Source organism: Homalodisca vitripennis, chromosome 4 (genome assembly GCF_021130785.1).
Source record: "Homalodisca vitripennis isolate AUS2020 chromosome 4, UT_GWSS_2.1, whole genome shotgun sequence".
NCBI classification, from domain to species: Eukaryota; Metazoa; Arthropoda; class Insecta; order Hemiptera; family Cicadellidae; genus Homalodisca; species Homalodisca vitripennis.
The window spans coordinates 44,850,028-44,868,113 of record NC_060210.1 but is presented as its reverse complement, the minus strand read 5'-3'; the positions used below and the strand labels follow the sequence as shown (position 1 = coordinate 44,868,113).

The 18,086-nt window shown below is 36.0% G+C and overlaps 1 protein-coding gene across 9 annotated transcripts in view; it reads right to left on the bottom strand.

The window, feature by feature from the left end:
- LOC124359254 (regulating synaptic membrane exocytosis protein 2) overlaps positions 1 to 18,086 on the bottom strand; it is a 206,148-nt gene that overhangs the window by 148,265 nt on the left and 39,797 nt on the right. For 8 of the 9 annotated variants that reach the window (XM_046811843.1, XM_046811844.1, XM_046811841.1 and 5 more), the window contains exon 3: positions 1,291 to 1,873. In XM_046811843.1, coding sequence (XP_046667799.1) covers positions 1,291 to 1,873 — 583 coding nt within the window. Of the gene's footprint in view, positions 1 to 651; positions 732 to 1,290; positions 1,874 to 18,086 lie in introns of all 9 variants that reach the window. The other variant, XM_046811846.1, reaches the window with a different exon arrangement.

Here is an 18,086-nt window from a genome sequence, read left to right as displayed (position 1 = left end):
TATTATTTTTACAAATACCGCACATAGTCTGAACTCGGGCTTTTCAAAACTGCGTATCCAGCAACTAAACGTTTTACAACCAACAACAGTTCACCAGCAAGTGAAGTGATTTCTATGTCTAACTAACTTAACATGTACTCGCTCGTTCCTGGATTAACGTATCACTTTTAGACACGAGAGTGTCTTCTAAAGAGATTTAGAACCTTACATTCGTTTTTGTTTTGTTTTATTTAAAAAAGAAAGAAAACTATTGTATTTGAGAAAACTGGTACCATAAAACCTTTCATTTTCTAACAATACCAATGTTTTAAATTTTAATCTCTCAGATTTACGGGTTAATCCAAGTTTCGCAGACTAATTATTCCGTACGTCTGATATGAAGTAGACTGTCTTGTGAGAGATGTAATGATTCGACTGATGTAATAATAAAACGTAACGAGATAGTTTTTCACGTACGGTAGAGAAGTTACTGTTCCGATTAATCGCTATGAGGTGTTCTTTAAATTTCAAGTGATGTATAATAAATAAATATTAATTAGTGAAGGCGTGAAAGGCCATCCCCGTTAATCCAGGAGGGCGGATGATGCGCTGTCATGCTACATCAAGAAGCACACTGCCACCTGTAACTTCAACAATGTTTGTGCCTCTCACCGCTAGGAATTTTTTAATCTTTTCGTCTAAAATCGCCTGCTTTTTCAGCCGCTCGTCTCCCCCGATCGTGTCGGTGTCACCTGCGAGTGAGAAATGTCAGTACATTTCAGTAGAGCGACAGTACATCTCAATCAGAGCACAAACAACATCTATAAGTACAGTACAAACAATCAGTATCTTCAGAAGATTATAATTGAAAAATATAATGATATAATTTTTACATCAACTCAAATCTAGTAACCATCGTTAAATACAACGATTTGGGGAATACAATTTAACAGAATCAATTTTAAAATAAAGTAAACTTAACAGCATATAAAAATATTAACTGAATATTATATTGTGAACTTAAATAATGACAAAATGTTACAATAATACTGAAAATGCCAATTTAAATATTGAGAATCACTACTTATTTTAAAAGTACAATGGGTTAGTTTAAAAAGCAACAAAATTAAAATATTGGAATAGTTTATTAAGTATATCTAGAGATTAATTTGAAATCTGTGAGTGTAAGAAAGATTTGTTGAAAAGATTTTGGTTAAATCTAGTCATAGCTAACAGATTATTATTCAGTTTCAGTGTGAAGAGCAGGAACAAATGAATGTCGAGTATGTTGTAACAAAGTGTGACACTTACCTTTCTCGCTGTCGTGTTCCTCGCAGCTGGTACAGTCCGGGGTGGACCGCAGCTCGTCCTCTGAGCTGGAGAAGGAACGTTGCGGCTGCTGTGGTTGATGGTACCGCTGGCCGCCCGTGCCTCCCGCACCCGATTGTTTTTTCGCGGAACCACTTCGCTTGTGTTTCTTGGAGCCCGGCACGAGCACTGTCGTAACACCGCCACGGTTCGCGGGAGCACAGTCCATAGAGGACGACTGTTCGGAGCTGAGAGAGTCGTTGCGAGGGCCGCCGTACTGGTGAGTGCGCATGAGGCCCTCCAGCTCCCCGCGGTAGTATCGCGCCTCTTCCTCGCGAGTCGGATCCTGCTGACTGTACTGCCGCCGCAGCACCGACCCCGACCGCTGCACCAGCGGCTGATTCTCCTTCTCGGCGGCAGAGTGCGCTCGCTCCAGCTTGGGCCTCTTGTCCGATTGCTGCTGCTGGAGGTCCGCCTCTATCCGCCGCATGATCGGGTCCCCCGCCGCCATCCCCTTGTTAATCCATTGACCCGTCTTGCTCAGCAGCTCTTGCTTCTTTCTGCAGAGGATGCACACCCAGATTACCTGGACAAACAAGCAGACGTGGGAATAATGCAATGCGCATAAAACCACAATGAAGTTGTTCCAACAGCGTCGCTTACACGCTACCGACATTAGAGAATCCTCAATTTATCCAGCCTGAAAATTCACATGCCATACATACAATTTGATTTTAGTGGTGACTAAAAAATGTGTCAGTACACAAAAATATTCCGAGAAAATATTTTTTTTTTGAAAACTGATGATGAAGTAGTAGCCAAAATGAACATATGACAAAAATTTAACTCTGCCTTAGCATCGACAGCAAGGGGTTCCAAAAACTCTACCAAATACTCTTTATCGTGTAACTAAAGAATTAATTCGCAATAAATCAATTCTCACTACATCTATCCTTTCTAAATCCCTTAACGAGCTTATATAAAAAACAAAGTGAAATCCTTTATAGATCATATACAAATATATTGCATAAAATGAAGTCTACGGTAGTCTAAATGACTTCGAGCCACTAGTATTGTATCTAAAACTCTCTTGTTCAATAAAAGGATTACACAAGGAATTTACAGCGTTCCCCAAATAGAACAAATCCGTCAAATATCCTGTAGGTGGAATATAGGAAACCCCTCTCAGAGACTTGCCCGATCTACCAAGCCATAAACTATTTCAACCGCTCCCTTCTATAATTTAAATAGCCGCTCAGAAGCAAAATTTGTGAGCAAAATGGGGTTTAATACTCAAAGCAGAATAACAATAACAATTAAAGAATATTTGGAACACTACATATTAGTATGATGGTCTCATTAAGGCTGGCACCGATATTAAGACGAAGAATATTTCACAACATTCGACTCCTTTATAGGAATGTTATTCAGGAAAGCGGCTACCTCAGACTGGGGACTTCTGGAGTCGGAAATTAACTATTTTGGTTTAAATCGTGTTAGAAAATGAAGAATTTTCGTACGCCTCATCAGAGCTGAAGAGAGTTCTTGTTCGAGTATCGTGGCTGATTCGGATTGAACATTAACACTTGTATCGTAAGCAGACTGGACGATGTGGCCGGCTAGTGGATCAAGGGAGGCTTCTGTAAAGGTCAAAGAGAATTGGAGCAGTCATTGAGCTTTGCGGGACACCTTAAGTGACTGAGAAGAAGGGAGAATGGACCGTTATAGTTGTATGTGTGTAATTTGAACACATAGTCCAAAGATCCACTAAGGAAAGTTCGAAACCAGTCTAAAGCAAAGTCTCCAACTTCGTATTCACAACAGGTTTAAATGCTTACCCTTCAAAATTGCCAGTGTTGAGTTAAATTAATTACAATGAGATCACAATAGTTATAACGAATTTACGGATCAAAGCAGCCACAATTTACACACTAGCTGCCACATCGTCCAGTATGCTTACGATACAAGTGTTAATGTTCAATCCGAATCAGCCACTACACTGGAACAAGAACTATTCTCAACCCTGATAAGGCACTGTGCGAAAATTCTTTATTTTTAACACAATCCAACAAAATGTAAAGCTTAGGAAGCAAGTAAAAGTTTCGATTAACCCGTGATAGCATAGTGGTACCACAAGGATACAACACTACAGTATGTACTTCCAAGTGTGGTACACTCACTTCATTACTCTCTGGGCTTATCATTGTAATCAATGAGTTCCGTCCCTCTAGGTATTCCAATTTGACTTATCTTCTGAAGCTATTACTAAAAAAAGTAAATTAGGCTTCATTTTTAATAAATCAATGTCAACTTGATTGAACTAACATCAGCATTTTATCATGTCAATATTGTTTTCTATAGGAGCATATTTGAATAAGAAACCTGCATCACGCAAAGCCTAGAGTGTTATGTGACAGGTTATACCGCAAATTGTTAAATATGCTCTTGAGTAAGACATGGAGTATTTAATTATATTTATTTGAAGTTATATTTTTGCAATATCTTTTACACTGACAGCAATTAAAAATTAAAAGTAACTAATAAACAACTACTGCAAATGAATTAAAAACAGTTATATTCATTTGAAAGCTAAGCAGTATAGTACAATATAAGTTACACGAAAGAAAAATTTGCATACTGCTGATGTATTGAGCAAGAAATTTTCTTCTGGTAACTATAACTAATATCCTGGTGTTTTAAGTAATAGTTCATCGCTGCACTGGAATTTTGTAGAGCTAACGAGGCAGATATTGCCAGATCATTTTATTTTGACAAAAATACCCGTTCCAGCACGAGCGGAAGGAAGGTAGATTTCATGCGTAACTGCCATCTAATATACAATACATCAGTTACATTGGTAGTTTTGAAAGTTAATTTGTACACCTCAGATGGTATAACGACTCCAATGGATGGCATATTAATAAACAGACAAACCAATTAGATACCTCATCTTGAAACTTAAATGATTAAAATGTTCATAAACATATTCAGAGGTTTCTGGAAACATGGACTTTTGTTACATGTCAGTTAGGAATTATGCGTTTAATAGCTTATATTCACTCCATACAAGTTGAAATTTGATGTTATCGTATAAGCCAATTCTCAAAGTAATTTATAGCAGCTGTTTTCAAACTTTACGAACCTAAACCAAGTAAGAAATAACACTGTAGTCAAAGACTTGAAAAATTTAAATAACATTTTTTTGTGATCTAAACAATGTGTAACACAATAGATGAAACAATTCTTTTCAATTTTAATAACTGTCATATCGAAACATGTGTAACGGTAATGGTTACTTGTAATTGTTGACAGTTTGTATAAAACGTTTCACATTTCATACATTATATTATTTAGTAATAAAAAACAGCCGACATTAATGGGAAAGACCGCTATATTGACCCTTTTTATATGATGAGACTGGCGAATAAGGAACGGGATTAGGGTTAACTATAGAGTAGTGTTTATACCAAATAACGGGTTGCTACAAGGTAACGTAACATCACGGAGTGCGGAAGATGCTACCATTTGAAAGGAACGGGATTAGGGTTGACCATAGATTAGTGTTTATAGTAAATAACGGGTTGCTACAAGGTAACGGCACATCACGGAATGCGGAAGATGCTACCATTTGAAAGGAACGGATTAGGGTTGACCATAGAGTAGTGTTTATACCAAATAACGAGTTGCTACACGGTAACGTCACATCACGGAGTGCGGAAGATGCTACCATTTGAAAGGAACGGGATTAGGGTTGACCATAGATTAGTGTTTATAGTAAATAACGGGTTGCTACAAGGTAACGTAACATCACAGAGTGCGGAAGATGCTACCATTTCAAAGGAACGGGATTAGGGTTGACCATAGATTAGTGTTTATACCAAATAACGGATTGTTACAAGGTAACGTAACATCACGGAGTGCGGAAGATGCTACCATTTGAAAAGGACGGGATTAGGGTTGATCATAGTGTTTATACCAAATAACGAGTTGCTACACGGTAACGTCACATCACGGAGTGCGGAAGATGCTACCATTTGAAAGGAACGGGATTAGGGTTGACCATAGAGTAGTGTTTATACCAAATAACGAGTTGCTACACGGTAACGTCACATCACGGAGTGCGGAAGATGCTACCATTTGAAAGGAACGGGATTAGGGTTGACCATAGATTAGTGTTTATACCAAATAACGGGTTGCTTCACGGTAACGTAAAATCACGGAGTGCGGAAGATGCTACCATTCGAATAGAACGGGACTTGGGTTGACTATAGAGTAGTGTTTATACCAAATAACGGGTTGCTACAAGGTAACGTAACATCACGGAGTGCGGAAGATGCTACCATTTGAAAGGAACGGGATTAGAATTGACCACAGAGTAGTGTTTATACCAAATAACGAGTTGCTACACGGCAACGTCACATCATGGAGTGCGGAAGATGCTACCATTTGAAAGGAACGGGATTAGGGTTGACCATAGAGTAGTGTTTATACCAAATAACGGGTTGCTACACGGTAACGTAACATCACGGAGTGCGGAAGATGCTACCATTTGAAAGGGACGGGATTAGGGTTGACCATAGAGTAGTGTTTATACCAAATAACGGGTTGCTACAAGGTAACGTAACATCACGGAGTGCGGAAGATGCTACCATTTGAAAAGGAACGGGATTAGGGTTGACCATAGATTAGTGTTTATACCAAATAACGAGTTGCTACACGGTAACGTCACATCACGGAGTGCGGAAGATGCTACCATTTGAAAGGAACGGGATTAGGGTTGACCATAGAGTAGTGTTTATACCAAATAACGAGTTGCTACACGGTAACGTCACATCACGGAGTGCGGAAGATGCTACCATTTGAAAGGAACGGGATTAGGGTTGACCATAGATTAGTGTTTATACCAAATAACGGGTTGCTTCACGGTAACGTAAAATCACGGAGTGCGGAAGATGCTACCATTCGAATAGAACGGGACTTGGGTTGACTATAGAGTAGTGTTTATACCAAATAACGGGTTGCTACAAGGTAACGTAACATCACGGAGTGCGGAAGATGCTACCATTTGAAAGGAACGGGATTAGGGTTGACCACAGAGTAGTGTTTATACCAAATAACGAGTTGCTACACGGCAACGTCACATCATGGAGTGCGGAAGATGCTACCATTTGAAAGGAACGGGATTAGGGTTGACCATAGAGTAGTGTTTATACCAAATAACGGGTTGCTACACGGTAACGTAACATCACGGAGTGCGGAAGATGCTACCATTTGAAAGGGACGGGATTAGGGTTGACCATAGAGTAATGTTTATACTAAATAACGGGTTGCTACAAGGTAACGTCACATCACGGAGTGCGGAAGATGCTACCATTTGAAAGGAACGGGATTAGGGTTGACCATAGATTAGTGTTTATACCAAATAACGGGTTACTACAAGGTAACGTAACATCACGGAGTGCGGAAGATGCTACCATTTGAAAGGAACGGGATTAGGGTTGACCATAGATTAGTGTTTATACCAAATAACGGGTTGCTACAAGGTAACGTCACATCATGGAGTGCGGAAGATGCTATCATTTGAAAGGAACGGGATTAGGGTTGACCATGGATTAGTGTTTATACTAAATAACGGGTTGCTACAAGGTAACGTAACATCACGGAGTGCGGAAGATGCTACCATTTGAAAGTGACGGGATTAGCGTTGACCATAGAGTAGTGTTTATACCAAATAACGGGTTTCTACTACACGGTAACGTAACATCACGGAGTGCGGAAGATGCTATCGTACGAAAGGGACTGGATTAGGGTTGACTATAGAGTAGTGTTTATACCAAATAACGAGTTGCTACACGGTAACGTCACATCACGGAGTGCGGAAGATGCTACCGTTCGAAAGTGACGGGATTAGCGTTGACCATAGAGTAGTGTTTATACCAAATAACGAGTTGCTACACGGTAACGTCACATCATGGAGTGCGGAAGATGCTACCATTTGAAAGGAACGGGATTAGGGTTGACCATAGAGTAGTGTTTATACCAAATAACGGGTTGCTACACGGTAACGGCACATCACGGAGTGCGGAAGATGCTACCATTTGAAAGGAACGGGATTAGGGTTGACCATAGAGTAGTGTTTATACCAAATAACGAGTTGCTACACGGTAACGTCACATCACGGAGTGCGGAAGATGCTACCATTTGAAAGGAACGGGATTAGGGTTGACCATAGAGTTGTGTTTATACCAAATAACGAGTTGCTACACGGTAACGTCACATCACGGAGTGCAGAAGATGCTACCATTCCAAATGGGTGGGACGTCACGTAGGCGTGTTCCTACTTCCTCCGTAGCGGAACGGTATGGTTGACGTCCTCGGGTGGCTCAAGCTGTTTTGTCTGAACTCGAATTATTTATACAAATATTCTTTAGTCATCGTTTTCATGTGGATAATTTATATTTATTGGTAAAGACCCTCTTGAATTCAACCGGAAATCGTTGCAGTATTCTAATTTATGCTGTGGCCTGATGACGGGTTGTTTTGGAATTGCGTAAAATTAATACTAAAATCATTTTAAAATCTCATTCAATTTTGTATATTACTTGCATTTTAAAAGACCATTGATGTATAAAACTGAAATTCAGTGACAGCTGTTACTTGTTTTAATTAATCTCATTTACAGTTACGAAGTGCTGGCATATTCAATCTGGTATATTTCAGTACTTTTTTAAAATTCACTCTAATACGGGAGATGAGATAAGTACATGAAGAAGGGGCAGAAGTAGATCTCCTCAACTCTGTTGTCACGGATAACTTATTAATGTTATAACCACCCTTATCAATATCATCAATAACAAGTGTAACAACAGTATATCTTTAAACGTTATTCGGATTGGGCAGATTTTAGGATTAGTAAATGAAACTGCCGGGAAATGAAACTGTTCAGCTAAAGTGCAGAACATTGGCAAAAGAAAATGATTCAACCATTCAGTATTTCTTGTGTATAAGAAGAGCACGTGGAATGTATAAGTTTATAATTTTTTGTAGAATGTATAAAGTGGCTTACTACAATATAACTTTCATTATTAAATAATCAATTTTTTTAGAGAAGCTGTGGTAATTATCATTTGTGAGAGTATTTATTTTATAAAAATGTCACATAATTGTAATATAGCCTACATTGTTCCAATTACTCATGAAGTGTACTAAACATACGATCGATTCCTTAACGTGATGTTGCTGTTAATTGTATCATTAACTCGTATTTGAACATATAGCAATAAATATAGCTATAATTTGAATGCTTCTGCCTCAACCAGATAGTTGTATATGATTTTGTTTTGTTGCCTAAATCGTAAAAATATTATATGCGTAAAAACCCAAATAATGTGTGTAAGAGACTTTTTTACTAACTTTAAAAACAAAGCCCACGCATCAGTCATTTATTCTGAACTGCACTATCCATCAATATGTAGATGAGTGTGAGCTTCACTTGTCATATTATTCGGAACTCATTGAAGAGACCATTGTTATGATCAGTGGTGATCTTCAACGTGTATCCCTGGTTAGTCAATAATGGTCTAAAGCTATATATAGAGAAGTGTAATGTGCTAGCGCCTCAAAATTTTAGACAGAATCTCAGTGAGAGTGGCGTGATGGTAAGTGTTTATGGCTTACTACTAAAGTAACACCTTAGGTACTATACAGTACTTGACAATGACCTTACATTTTTTGATAACGTCACTAACGCAAATCTACGAGGCTAAATTGGCAGGCTGAATTAGAAGCAAGCTGCCAGAATTTGTCAAGTTACAGCACATGAAGTCACTGGTTCTTTCTGTATTATATTATTGCTATTCCGCATAAGGGAACATGATATCGAGAGAGGACACCAATAGAATTCAGAGAATACAAAACGCAGCATTACGCTTTCAGTTCAATTTGAAACGTTTTGTATACGTGTCCTCCTATCGGATTGATGCTAATATGCTTCAAATGGAAACGCTGTTCGGGGTATTGACCAACTGCATGATGCATATAATTCTAGAGTCCGGAGAGCCGCAGTACTTGTGGAGAGACTGATTCCGGAATGAGGTCTCCCAGGGAAGAACCCGCCATTATAAACAGCTTCACTTCCGAAAAGTGAGGATGGAGGTGGACAGGAGAAGCTCTTCTTATTTTGGCCCACCATGTACGAGTATAATGGCCACCCCGAAAGTTTAAGGAATCTTTCCAGCTACAAATTTAAGACCCATTTCAAGGTCTAGCCGAAAAAGATTATTTATATTTATTTAGAAATGGTATAGGTGTGATGATTAATTGTTTTGTAAACCAGAAACATTCCTGAGAAAGGCTCGCAATGAAAGGCAGTTTATTTTCTTATTATTTATTATTATTATGTACAGTTGTAAATAGAAAAAAAAAACAGTTCCTAAAAATACTCGTATAAACAATTTAACCTATGGAATGATTTTAAACTGTACAAGTCAAGTTCTCAATCAGTTACCTGTCTAACAACTTCGTTCTGGAATAAAATAATAACGATTGTACATGTATAATAACACTCAGAATAGTCAGTGAGTGACATGTCCATAACTGTCAGGTTGGTAATACCCTTACGTATGTTACGTAATGTTTCGTTACGATTCCACAATGTACAAGGCTGCAGTGATTTATGCTAAGCCTTTGTATAGACGAGCTGTTTGTAGTCCGTGTGTGTTAATTCAAACCTGAGAGTACTTTTAACACACTATTGTGTTTTTTGTAAATTTCTTGTGGACCGTGTCTCAGAGGTGCAACATTGCTTAAATCACTGACAAATCTTCCTATTGTAGATAGGATAGCTCCTTACCGTATATTGATACTTTTGTACTAATTGCTAAATTCATAAAAACCAAGTGTGGAAATACAAGTTATAAACACACGTTATAACAGGCAGGGGATAGTCTCTAATTACAGTTTTATTTATTAATTACCTTTCAAAGGTTTTATTAAAACTGAATGTGAGTGAGGGAGTATAGCTTACAATACACTCTAAGAAGGGCTTCGTGATAGTGATACTTCTAAGAAGATTGAAAATGGTAGCAAATGAGTAAAATCTTATTGAAGAATAAAATATATAAGTAAAAAAATCAAACTTATGGGTCACAAATTGAGAAATGATTGTTCTGCCACCTTGTGTTTGGTTGCCGAAAAAAAACTAGGCTTGAAGTGCTTAAATAGTTCATCATGCTTGAAAGTCACGATTGACAGAATTCCTATCTTTATAGATTGGTTATTATGCTTCCAGTTCAGCAAAAAACTAAACATTAAAATGTCCGAAAGTGTGACATTCGTGGGGTTTTTATGGTCAAATAAAGGAATAATTTGTATGTAAAAATCCTTTATTGCCATTCTTGGCATCAGTAAGAAAAAGATTGAGTACCGCGTCAAGACTTTGAAGCTAACAGGGATATCCCCTAAAGACGAGCGAGGTAGACATGACATTAGACAACATAAACTGACAGAGGAAGAAAGTAACATTGTAATGTCCCATATATCCTCGTTTAAAGAACGAAGCAGCCACTATGGTATACGTTATTCTTCAAAAATATATTTATCAGAGGAATTAAATGTAACAAATTTGTATAATATATCCCAAGAAAAACTTTCTACCCACAACAAATCGTATAATACAGAAAAAGTTTTGTGGATGTTTTAGTAAAACCTTTGGGCATCCCCGGACGGAATACATGCAGTACCTATGACCTTTAGTCTTTAGAGCTTGAACTAACAAGGGCCATATATCAGAATAAGGACAAAATTATAGTAGCTATTAACGAAAACAAATTGACAATGAGGTTCATAAGCGATAAGCTGAACAGTTTTACACAAGGTTCCTTGCAAGCAAGGAAGATGTTACAGAATCCTCAAAAGGAAGGAAGCAAGGACAGTGATGAGGCGTGAACTCTTGTGCACCATTTCATTTAGAAATATTTGAAACAAAATGTGGAGCACTTATACATTTTTTTTAATTCTTGTGCTGGGCAACACAAATGTTTTTTACCTTTATTCGGTTTCTTTACAATTTGGTAAATCAGGAGAAAAACTTAAATCTGTGAAAGTAACGTTTTCTATAAGAGGCCATTTGAATATATAGAAAACGATAAAAATATGGACCTTATCAATTCCAAGTCCCGAACTGAAACGCCTTCGGATTGGTATACCAACCACTCTTAAAGATTCTTGTCAGAATCCAACACGTTTTGAAGTCGAAGAGGTTGACCATACATTTTTCAGAGGATAGACTTCTTTCCTTGACAAAACGTATTCCAAGAAATGCACGTTTCAAACAAGACCAATGAAGTAATTATATCAATTACAGCTTGAGATTGTAAGAGGCCATTCTCTCAGATAGCGAACAACTTATAATGGAGCATGGAAATATGCATCGGTACTTCCTTCTGTCAATCGAACCACCAAAACCAGAGGCCGTACGCGGAAGATAAGGTTCTATCACCAGTCCAGCTTTGTACATCCAATGAATTCATTCTCCCTGACCAACGCTTTGAAGTATTATTCATAATATCATAGTTTAATGTTTAAACAAAGTAACCAAAACAAGCCAAAAATGTCTCTTAGAGTGGATAAGAAATACAGTGTAGTCTAGCTATTCCAAAATCATCCATTAATAAGAAATTTGGATTAATTTCATTAAGTACTAAACATTTTCATTTATTTATCAAAATAAATTGGATTTGTTGTGATTTACATTAATATTCATATTTTGGTCGGTTTTGCAGATAGTTTTCCATCAATTGCGGCCAAATATAAGGACCCACAGGACATTAGGAAATTTGCAGCCCTTCAGCAGCTACATTTTATGAAAATCTGCTTCGCAATAAACATTTGCCTATTCAAATTGTTACCATGACAACAAAGTATTGTAGTATTTAGCAGTTGTATACAGTTACCTACTTATGTTTTAAATTAAAGTAAGTTTATATCCAGTTTCTGAATAATTTATATCATTCTACATTGAATACTGGGGGAAGGGGCTCATTGTTGTAAATGAGCCCACTATCCCTAAGCCCTATCCGTACTTATGAAGGTTATAAAAGTATTTCCAAAACAAGGAAATTAATAGTAAGTTAGGGACGCATATTAAAAGGTTAACTCACTTAAACAATAAAATTAATTATATCAATCCAAGATCTTTAGTGAAGGCTACTTCATCCATGAGTTACATTATTATTATTTGATTTATAAATTACCACTAATTAATGGTAAGACTTAAGTTACGTCTACTTGACATTGATCGTTAGGTTATAACCACCTAACGCCAAGCGTTAGGTTGCTACTGCTTAGTAATTAACGTTAAATTAGGGCTATTTTAAGGTTAGCGTTAAGTTACGGCTACTTAGCGTCAAGAATTAAGTTACGAGTAGTTGGTAGGTCCACATAACATTAAGCGTTAAGTTACTTACATATATACCTTTAACCCTACAGTTAAGGGTTAATATGCAGCTACATAACGTTAAGCGCCAATATACAGCTACGCACTGTTAAATGTTAAGATACGACTACGTAACGTACTTTTAGAGAGAATACTTAGGCCTACTACACAGGAATATAGTGTAGGTTCCAATAACAACTACCAACATACATTTTAGATATACTTTATGGATGTTTCGACTGGGAATTGTGTTCATCCATTATTTTCTATAAGTTCATCTGTAAATTATGGCAATTAAAAACTGTAATCCTTTAATATTTGGTATCACATAAAGTTCATTACATTGAATGACTATACATTGTGTAGATATAGGCTATATCGATTGCGGTTCATTCCTGAGGTTTTACTTTCTTCTTGAAATCGTACTCTCGTTGAGGTTTTATTTTGTACGTTCATTATGAAATGAGTAGTCAAAGTAATGTGGCAAGAGACAGTGCCGGGACCGCCACGATGTGATGACAGTGTAAACAGTAAGTGGCAGTGGCTGTGCCACAATCGATATGGCAGTCGCTCTGGGGTAAGGGGGTGGGAAGGGGTGGGACGGTTGACGTAACTGCTCATTCAGCTCCTCGCCGCGCCGCGCCCACCACGGCCATATGAGTTCAGAGGACTTACTACATTATTAATCTTCAATGTCTTTATGAAGGTCAAATTCTCATTACTTTTTTACAGAGGGGTTTTTTAGAGCAAAACACCTTCCTCATATTCAGGAACGCTCGCGTTATTAAACAACCTGCTTGTTTGAGCAAGACGACGTGCGTGCTCAAGGGTGTAACCACCAGTGCTTACCCTCCACATTTTTCATAAGTAATTATATTTACAAATTGCTTCATCCTAATTACAGTTAAAATAAACAATTATTTACTTCAACAATAAATACTGTATTTTATATTGATTTTGCTTGTCTTCTTATTGTGTACGAAGATACAAAACAAAGATGTGTAGTGTCTTCCTCGCGTCTCGACTGCCATTTTCCACAGAGAACACCGATTGCACCAACTTAATTCCCCTCAGGGGAACGGACCATGATGAATTCGTCAAATCTTTCATCCTCACCGACATTTCCTTTGTTTCGTGCTTTTAACAATCATTATTGTTTTATTTGTGAATTTCTCGTGGCTGTGTCTCAGAGGTGCGCCAGTGTTTATAATCACTGCCAAATCTGTCTAAAGTAGATAGGATAGTTCCTTACCGTATTTATAGTTTTGTACTGATTTCTAAAATTTACAGATTCGTTATAAAACCTGTAAAAACAATATAGTTATTTAACTTTTTTTTAATTACTCTTCAAATATGTATAGTGGAAAATACTGTCCAATTTATTAGTAAGGTATAAGGAAATATCCAAATAAGACCTTACAGTTATTATTAAATGTCTATACTTGAATAAGTTACAATAAATTAATATATGATTATGGATTTAATATTTTATTTACAGTAATTATTAATACATTCATTCAAACCTAAAAAACAATATATTTAAAACTGTCTTTAAATAAAATTACTCTTCAAATATGTATAGTCGACAATGCTGTCCAATTTATTATTAGGTATCTAATAACTGTGTTAAACGGTATTTAAGGAAATGTCAAAATAAGAAACCTTACAGTTATTATTAAATCTGTATAATTGTATAAGTTACAATAAATGTATGATTGTGGGTGTTAATATTGTATTTACAGTAACTTTCTAAAAATTATTTACTGAACTCTGCTGTATTATCTCTTATGGTAAATATTCGTAAAGGTTGCTTTTAGACACATAAAGGCATATTAATACTAAAGCGGAATAAAAAATTTTAAAAATACGTAAACGGGTTTGTTGCTTTTTAGATACTCAACTTCTAATGCTTTAACTTTTTAATTACAATAGGTAGTTTTTATTAATTGTTTCAAAACTCAAATCCATTTTTTAGATATGGTGCAACATCACACATGTAATTATTTTATAAAACCAAGAATATTTTTGTACTCTCAAGAAAGTAATTTTATTTTGATACCTCACTCGATTATATATTTTCAATAGTCTAGAATCTAGATTTTCCTAAAATGTTTTAAAACATTCGTTTGGGTCTATAGCCTACTCATTTATCTGAGTCAGATATTTTCGTTGAGATCGTGAAATCCAGTACCACAATCTCGAACCCATATGTTTGTATGGCAGATTCAATATGAATAAACATATTTGTTCATCATTAGTTACAAAATCTTGATATTAGAAACACTCTGTATAAAAGAAAGTTCCATTAGTTTTGTACAACATTTATTTCAACTTTCTTTAGCAGCCGGCAATGTGCCATTTTATTTTATAGTTCAACCTCAAAAACACAACAGCGTTAATAAATCACGAATCACGATGAGGATAAAATTACTCTTGATGTTTAAGTAAAATATTCTATTGAATGAAATATCAAATGTGGTCTATCAAAATTATAACTTATAAAACTTACTAATTCCAATTAATGTTTTATGTAGATCTAGTTATTTATTATTTAAACAAATCATTATTTCGAATGTCTTCATAAATAATGCCAAGAATTTCTTTGGGACATTCACCTCACAGGGTGATGATGTCTCTGCCTGAATACACTTTATTTGATATGAGAAGGGAATCAAATTCAAGTTCAAAAATCCTTTATTAGTATTAAATCGCAATACCATGCATAGCACGTGCGAAATGAAAACACATTTTTAATTTAATTTTGTCCTTCACGACGTTGGATAATTCGTCTTTTACGGTTCTTAATTGTTGTTACAGTTACCAATCCACTAGTCATTCCCACTATTACAATTTTAACATACAATATAACAGAGAATAATTATTACTAACAGATTTCGATCAATTCAATCCCCGTCACAATAAGAACAAATCTTTTCTTTATAAAAAAACTAGCGGGCCCGGCGCGCTTTGCTGCGCATTTCAATAATTTTTTTGCAAAAGTTGCCCGCGGCTTCGCACGCAATTTCCCGTTGAAAACAGTACACTATATTCACTTATTCTTTTTCTATCACATTCTAAACATTGCTGAGATAATTGATAGTCGTTCCATCGTGAGCCTCTTGGGCGTATTATGAAGGTATGTACCATATTCCTGCCTCTATCTAGCTGTTACCCACGGGCTTCGCACGCAAATCTTAAGAACCGAAGTCCTTATATTACTTAGTAAATTTTTTTTTTTTACTATAATAAATTTTAGATTAAATTAGTTATATCTCCGATGCCACGATTGAGCTTGCTTTGTTGTCTCGATCGAGAGAATATGTACACACGGAGTTTTGAGAACCATACTTCTGTCAAAAAAAAAACAACTAAGGTTGATTTTATAACATTCTTTATATTTGTAGCCAACGTAAGATAGTAATTATGATATCTGCATTGCTCTTCTGATCAAGCATGAGCATGGTTTATATTAAATAAATATTGCAGTTAAAGGTGAATTTTTACGTCAAATTTGAATTGTATTATCTGGATAGTAAAGTCTATGTTTAACAGTGATTGCAGAAACAGTTTAAAACAAAATTTGTCGTTTCTCTTAAGCTTACTCTATGCTTTAAAACTATAAGTGTAATATATGTTTACAAAGAACAGCTGATTAAAAATTTAAAAAGACGTTAACATATTGTTTGCTGCAATGCATTTCTTATGGGTATTTCTGTAACCAGTGGGGCGGAATCCTGAATCGGGAAAGGGGATGGGCATAGCTTATAAACCTTCTCCGTGGAAAAATACATATACGTACAAATTTTCATCATGATCGGTCCAATAGTTCACGATTCCATAAAGGACAAACATACAAACATTCATTTTTATATATATAGATGGTAAAATCTATAATCACGCAAACAACATAATGAACGTTATAAATAACACACGTTTTAATGATAAATAGGAGATAAATACAACTACACACATACATACAGGAAATGTGTTTTTCTGTTAATACTAAATCTATATAAAAATCTATAAAATAATCTATAAATCAACAAGCACAACAATTTAACAAGCAGAATAGCTTATTAAATTGTATAAATAATATAAACAGTATAGGCCTATTATGATCGAATGTTAATGTATTCTAAAACTTTCATTTTGAATTTAGGTTTCCGCTCCATTAATATATAACTTCTAAAATGTGATAAAAATTCGTTAAAACCTTTTATTCCTGAATAACAAAACTGTTTCCTTCATATCTCTTTAAAACAAAAGAGAGTCTCAACTTATATAACCGAAAAAATGTCAGAATATGTTCTTGTTTGCAAAGATTTGAAACTCTATCAAATGTTTTTAGATGATCTTGTTGCGTAGTAACTGTTTTAAATAATATCATCTGTTTCAAAATTGTTTCGTAAGTATCACCATAATGGATAATCCTATATTTCACCGTACTTTCAAACCATGAGAAATATAGGTTCCTCAAATGCCGCGGAATTAGAAATTTCCTTAATTATCCTTAGTTTGCGACGAGATAATTCACATAAACGTTTCTATCAGTTACTAATCTTACGTATTACACTATTTACAACTTTAATCCTCTCACACACTCACCCATACAGACACAAGTGTGTATGACTATAAAAATCGTTCTCTATTTGCAATTACTCGCAGTTTGTATCTCTTCATTAAGTAATAAACATTTGGACTTGCTACTGTTAATAATTAATTTATTCTGAACTAGCCATTTAGAAATAGACAGGTCCTGAGATACTTCATGTTTCAGGGGTTTTCTGTAATAAGCAGATCAACCTTTGGCTGTGTCATCAGCATAAGCAAATATTGAGGAGTTTAGTGGAATACTTAGTAGCTCATTTACAAATATTATAAACATAAGGGGGGCCAACACTCCCCCCTGCGCAATGCCGTGTCTTAAATTTGATTTACCACTATGTTCACAATTAACATTTATTACCTGTGCCCTACAACTACAAAAAGATTCAAGCTATTTGAAAGCATCGTCTCCAATTCCATACAGTTTACTTTTATTGGAATTGAGTGTTGAAGTTTGATTTGACGCAATAATCAAATAAATAACCCACTACTTAGGGATGATTGGGGATTTCTTAACCGCTTCAATTCTGCTTAATTTTTATTCTGGGGTCCTCTGTATCCATAGTCATATAACTAAAGAGTCTTTTTAACTAAATTAGTTCTTTCGTCCGCGTCGCCTCACTGCTGGTCTCGACCACTTAAGCTTCATACGATAAGATGGGCTTAAAGGGACAAGTTACATCGTTTCTCCGTACAACTAGCGGCCTTGCTAGAAACCACGTGGTCTTCAAACTCCATTCAAAACTTCGATTGCAGTTAT